Source organism: Adiantum capillus-veneris, chromosome 9 (genome assembly GCF_014529385.1).
Source record: "Adiantum capillus-veneris isolate H3 chromosome 9, ASM1452938v2, whole genome shotgun sequence".
Classification (NCBI taxonomy): domain Eukaryota; kingdom Viridiplantae; phylum Streptophyta; class Polypodiopsida; order Polypodiales; family Pteridaceae; genus Adiantum; species Adiantum capillus-veneris.
The window spans coordinates 114,006,607-114,013,458 of NC_140939.1; the positions used below are offsets into that span (position 1 = coordinate 114,006,607).

At 41.8% G+C, this 6,852-nt stretch overlaps 1 protein-coding gene across 1 annotated transcript; it reads left to right on the forward strand.

Moving 5' to 3' along the window:
* Positions 1-5,439: 5,439 nt before the first annotated feature.
* LOC147451012 (uncharacterized) lies at positions 5,440-6,367 on the forward strand. The gene has a single exon (XM_086519961.1). It carries the CDS (start codon positions 5,580-5,582, stop codon positions 6,030-6,032), a length of 453 nt encoding a protein of 150 aa, XP_086376087.1. The 5' UTR covers positions 5,440-5,579; the 3' UTR covers positions 6,033-6,367.
* The last annotated feature ends 485 nt before the right edge of the window (positions 6,368-6,852 follow it).

Genomic DNA, 6,852 nt, shown 5'->3' on the forward strand with positions numbered 1-6,852 from the left:
GTCTTGAAAGAAAATGATCCTATCATGTTGCTGCGGAATTTGGATCCAAGACGTGGATTACGCAACGTAACTAGATTGATATGCAAGCAACTTCATCAGAAGGTAATTGAGGCAGAGATAGGTATAGGATTAAATATTGGAGAGAGAGTTTTTCTTCCAAGGATTGACTTTATTATTGGAAACAATCAGGGGCTTCCATTTCAAATGAAGCATCGTCAGTTTCTAATCAGACTTTCTTTTTGGATGACTATCAACAAAGCACAAGGGCAAACACTGGGAAGTCTTGGTCTATATCTTGCATCATCGATCTTCTCTCACAGATGATTGTATGTTGCAATGTCATGTATGCGAAGTGCAGCTTCTATGAGGATTGTTGTACTGAAAACTCTCAAGCGGAGTGTTACTACACTTCAAACATTGTATTCAAGGAAGTATTACAACTAGCGAACTCATAACAATAAGTTCAAATTGACATTGTGGCTCTCACTTAAAGTCAGACACACTTGATGTTAAATTTTATTCATATCTCTTAAATCAAAGTATTGGCCACAAATGGATCCTCGACGCAGTGCATCCTATGTAGTGGGTCATATCACTGAATTCATTCGAGGTATTTATCTTCTTTTTTAAATTAGTGTATTAACTTGACCTATTATTTTCTTGAGAAGATTGGCTTATACATTGACTTACTTTGTTGAAGATCCACCGCAATGGAGGGGAAGAGTTCCTGCTATGTTTTTGGTGATTTTATTTGATACAACTCATAGTATATTTGTAAGATTTTTTATATGGTATATTGGTAGTTTTAAGCTTTTATTGCTCTATATAATTCATGGATGCCTTTGCAGAGATCACTCCCAACGAGGATTTATCATCGTAGGTGTTTATGAAATGCTATACTTAGGTAGAGATATGTCTATGGAAGTTCTTGGATACTACCATGTTGCCTTTTCTTCGGACCACGAGCATCGCCAAATTCAAGTTAATATTTGGTTTGTGAGTGACGAGAGGCCAGTCAATGCACAACAGGTGGAGGTTGCTGGGGATCGCACTACACCATATCGATTGAGGATATTTACTCAAGTTGAAACACCACCCCGTATATTGCAAAATGTATACAACATAGGCCCTTGGACTTATAGAATCCCTAATGTGGTCTCTCGAAGGCTACACTTTGAATAACTGTTTTGTATTGTCTCTGCTACATTCAAAATATTCAAATAATCTTTGTGAAGTGTAAAATTTCAAAGTCTTTTGAATTGTTTTCATTCCTCTCTCTCTCTCTCTCTCTCTCTCTCTCTCTCTCTCTCTCTCTCTCTCTCTCTCTCTCTTAAATCCTTCACTTAAACAAAAGAAAGAAGGAGATGATTCTCTATGGCATGATCGTCAAAGTCTTCTTTATTCTATTTCATCTCGCTTCCTCTTAAACTTCTAAACTCCGCTGTTACAGCAGATTAAGAATGACATGATACATAATGGTTTCGTACACCCTCAATGATGTACCTACTTATATTAGAGGTATGTAAAATCTTATCTTTGATACTTACTTTTACCATGAATGAGAACTTTGTGGCCTTTATTTTGTATATTTACACGTGTTACATTTTTTCTAGATCCTCCATTGTGGAGGGGTCCTGCACATGCTGAGGATATTGTTCGTATTATCGATGAATTTGAGATCCTTTGGTGCGTATAGCTTGAACTTGAATCCATATGACGCCAAATGTGTTGTTACTTTTTATGTCTGAATGGTTGGTTGTTATCTTCATTGCAGGCTTTAATATTATTGCAGACATTCTACCTTGGCATTATATGAAGCACGATATTTTAGAAGTGATGTAGGTTATTATCACATAGAGTTTGATATAGATGATATGTGAATCACTGTACGAGAGTTAGGTATGCAACGGCCTCTCAATTGCAACTTTTCAGACGGTCCCTATGGAGTGAATGAATGGATGTTTAGAATCTATTCTTTGGGTGACTCACCTCGACGCTTCGATCGCAGTGTTCGACGTGTTGGACTTTGGATCTTGAGAGTTCCAAGTAGAGTGTGTCGTAGACTCAACTTCTCTAGATGATCGAACACTTTGGTCCATTGTCTATGCATTCTAAGTACCATATATTTTTTAGTTATTGTTGGCTTATTGAAGTGGGTTTTTATCTACTACATAGGTGAGAGAGAGAGAGAGAGAGAGAGAGAGAGAGAGAGAGAGAGAGAGAGAGAGAGAGAGAGAGAGAACTTTGCTAATTGCTAATGTAGGTTAACATGGGTCATGATGTATTGGCTATTCTCCCAATACATATAAAAATGCATATATATTTGAAAGTTAAGGAAGAGTACACTTGTCAAAGATATGGTACATGGTGTTGGTGGCATCATTGGGTGTATTCATATGCTGATGGGTGGTATGAAAATTGTGGATGCTTAAGCATTTCACACTTTTCACAAATATTGAGCGAAATAAAACTGATGAGAGTCCTACAAGAACTACATATGGTTGATATTTATTATGTTAATGTTTGTGGTTGTGATATTCAGTTGTTGTGAAAGATAAATCACAATCATAAATCTTATATTTCAGATGAAGAGTTTGAAGTTTTGAAATTAATTGTGAAGTTTATCAATGGGGTAAATTGGAGTGATCCTCAGCCGTCCAATTATAGAGTAGAATATGAGTCGTTGTAAACAACAATATTGAGGTTGTTGTAAAGACTTTGATCTAATGAATCTCTTGTGGCATGACAATTAGTAATCAAGTGTTCGTATTGCATGTATACTTTTGTAAAGTGTTTAAGTGGCCATGTTGATCATCTCTCTCTCTCTCTCTCTCTCTCTCTCTAATTTTAAGCTTTGAGTACTAATGTTGCCTTCTTTTCTTGTAGCCAATTAAATGGTCCACGAAATTGTGAATATTTTTCCAAGTATAAAAAATCTTATTGTTGATGCCTTTGAAGAAAATTTGTTACCTGCTGAATGGGGATGGCAATGGGCACGGGAAGTGATTGAGAAAAACTACACTGTTTGGGGGTCATATGTAGATGAAGAGTTGGACACTTCACATTAGGTTGCTTGATCCCTATTTCTTTCCCAACATTAGGCTCATGCTCTTAAAGCAAGAGCTTGGGTTGATTCATCATTCCAAGATTTACTTGAGCTGGGTTCAAAAAATAGATTTAAGAGAAGTTTGTAGAGCTCTAGCTCAATATCTTGATCCTGTTGAAATAGCACGACTAAGAGTGCTATGCAGATATGTTCCTGAACCTTTTTGGCAATAATGTAAATTGTTTTTTTTTTTTGAAATATGTCTCTTTAGTCATGTGCTTTTATGTTATCTCTCTCTCTCTCTCTCTCTCTCTCTCTCTCTCTCTCTCTCTCTCTCTCTCTCTCTCTCTGTGCGAAAGGGGTTAAATGTACCAGGAGTAGTCTAAAGGGGCCAAAGACAGAAAGTGTGGATCGTGTGCGTGTGTCATGGAGAGATGTATAAAGATGCACACAAACACAAACACATACAGAGTGAGGTGGTAAGAGCGAGCGAGGCCCGCCGATAGCCAGGGCGCGTGGGCTAGTACACTAAAAACCTAGCTTCAACCCAAGACGGTAATGTAAAATTGTAAAGCTTGAAGCCTATGTGCAGGAAAGGTTTGCCTAAACTTAAACTAGAACATGTTTTTGAACCAGCTGATTTCAAAAGGGCCTAAAGAAAGACAAACAACTAAAATTTACAGGAAAATAATGTTTTAAATATTTTTCAAATTGGTAAATATCTATTAGACTCCCAATTTTCATCTTAACAAAGAAAAGCTGCATAGGAAAACAACCTTTCCTTGACGAGACACGACGCTTGCGGCTTGAGGTCCATTTGATATCGTTTGCCTCAAAAGATGTGAAACTTTTTGACCTCGGGAATCAACATAGTTATGGAGGGTATCATGTCACAAGCTGGGTATCGTATATGTGTGTGTGTGTATAGGAAAACTTGTACATGGGACTTTTCAAAATGAGAGAGAAAGAGAGAGGAGAAGGTTCAAGGAGAAGAAGCACCAAATTTATTTATTTATTTATTGCAAAACTCCAAAGGTGAGTGTTTAATAAATTATTAGCAAAAAAATTGCACAACCAACCATGCTTAGATCGAGCCATGATGTCAACCAAATCATCACGATCATACCACAGATACATCGGCTGATAGGGGAGCCACCCCGAGACTAATCAACCATAGTACAAATAGACCGGCTGAACAGGGAGCCACCCTCGATAGAAGAAGTACGATCCAATGTGGCTGCCATCGGAAATCCACCCTCTCTCATGGAGTAGGATCCCGTTCGCAACAGACCAAGAAGAGTCGCATGCCGTAGAAGAGATGAGACCCGAAACAAACACAAGCTTTCACACAGCTAACATTTCCGATCACCGAACCTCAGCATAACATCAACGATTCTTAGAAGTAGCTCCATCCACCACAAGCTTGAATACCAGCCAATATGCGTACGCCCACCATCCACACACCATCGATAACTACATAGGAGATGCCCCAAATGTAGGGGGGGCAACCACCCAACTCCGTCCTATCCACCATGCACCGACTAGTAGCCACGAAACCAGATCCAAAAACAGCCATTGTTGCACCTGCTCCCACTCCCAGGACCAAGCCGAAACGCACTTGAGACATCACACCTTAGCAAACCCTCCTCCGAACGGAACCAGGCCGGCGAGCGCATTTTCTCCACAGGGGAAGCGGGCAACCGCCAAGCTTGGGGAACAAAAAAAAGCCGAAAGTTGTCCCGTAAGATCCACCAAGTCCCTCCTGCTGGCCTCTGAGCCCGTAGAGCAGGTCCAGAGCTCTGCGCGTACCTATTGGCGAACCTCCAGACAGAGCACCAAACGGGCTCCCCAACCCTGCGCACACCTATTGGAGCTACCCACGAGCAAGACGACCGAAAGCTTAGGGTTCCCTTGCTCGGGCGACGTGCACCAAAAAAGTTTTAATGTTGTAGGAGCAATCCCAAGGAAACATCGAAGGAGAAAGAGATGATCGTGGTCAAATATTTGCATGGCCGGGGTCCGAAGCTCCCATTGCATCATCCATGCAAATATTTTGATCCCGCCCATTCTCTCGGCAGCTCCAATTGCGTGGCTCTCATTTAATAAATACACAGAACGGACATTCATTAGGTGAGAGTGTCTTTTCGCTGTGAGCATTTAATGGCCGCGCGTCGCTACTCCTCTGAATCCTCTCTCTCTCTCTCTCTCTCTCTCTCACACACACACAGACACACACACACACACTCTATCACATTCACGCACATTGTTCCTCCAGATCTCCAATTGTCCACCTCGTGTTGTCTCTCTCTCTCTCTCTCTCTCCCTCTCTCTCTCTCTTTGCGATTTGCCAGAAACTCTTTCGCTACAGATCATGGCAGGATTCTTCCATGCTGTAGCGAACGAGATCATGTTTGTGCGAGGAACGCTCTAGCTGCATGTTTGCTAGAGCAGAGGCACAGAGAGAGAGAGAGAGAGAGAGAGAGAGAGAGAGAGAAGGAGAAGGAGAAGGAACAGCCAGCCGACGTTCTGCAACATGGGAGCAGATCAGAAGCGGCACTCAAGAGCAGCCAGCTTGAGCAGGTGCAGCTCCTTGCTGAGCTGCTTCAATGCAGGGCAAGAAAGCTACGAGCCCATATGCACCGCAAATTTGTCGGGACAAAAGAAGGCGGCCACATTGCAGCTGGGAGGATCATCATCAAAGGCGCCCAAGAGGACCTTCTCCTTCTCGCGATCGTATGCGGGCAAGCTGAAGCAGGCCTTGGAGGCCGCCAAGAAAGGAAGCCCTCAAATCAGCGAGCTCTTTGTAGGCGGCCAGCTCTTCCTGCACGTGGCCCCTCCCAAGCTTGGGCCCAATCCTCACAAGCAGTCTTTCTCACCATCCATCGGCTTTCTTCACATGGCCAGCACCAGCACCAGCACCAGCCCCAGCCCCAGCCCCAGCACCAGCATCTCCTCCTCCATGGACTCCTCCCTCCGTGACAGATAATATGGTATGGATACATCCCCTTTTTTTTGGGCATTGCCTTAGTGAAGAAGGGAGCTAGGCGTCCATTTGAATTTTGCATGTGAAGCATTAAATGATTCAAATCTTCTATGATGCTTTGTTCATGAGCCTTCATCTTGATTTGCCAATGTGACCTTTCACCTTGTTTCCCAATGAAGCCCCCATAGGTCCACACACACATACACACTCACTCAAGATGGTTGACATCAGTCAAGATAGCCACGGCGGTGCCTGAATCGCCCACCTTGATGGCACTATTCAAGCACCTTATCATTACAGGAATTTACTCTCTTAATCTTTCAATAAAAGTTTTTCCATTGGTGTTTTCAATGGTTTATTTTCTAGGGCTACCAAACACGGGCTTAGAATTGCCATTTCAAAGGAGCCCAATCCATTCTTTGTTATAAATTCTTGCACACAATAAAGTAGACGTTCATTAGTAGGTGGACAATGGTGGATGCACACCGTCAGCACTTTACCTTTTGTTTGCGGCCTGATGTTAAAATGAATGTTCATTAGTGAGCATCATTGTCACTTTGTATGCAGTTCAATCTCCTTTAGTTAGTCATTGTAATTGATTTGTTGTAATGTGCTACTCGATATCTTGGAAGTGCTTAAAAAATGGAGTGTATTTGGTGAATGCTTCCATGGTTAACTTGCAATGCAGATGTTTAAATTCATATTTGTGTGTTTTTGTCGGGGTTGATTGCTTTGTAAGCTCATTGTCCTCAACATAGTAGGGTGACTACAAAGATGAGAGTGGTCCTCATGTTCTTGCGAGGATTGGCACAGTGTCTCTTTA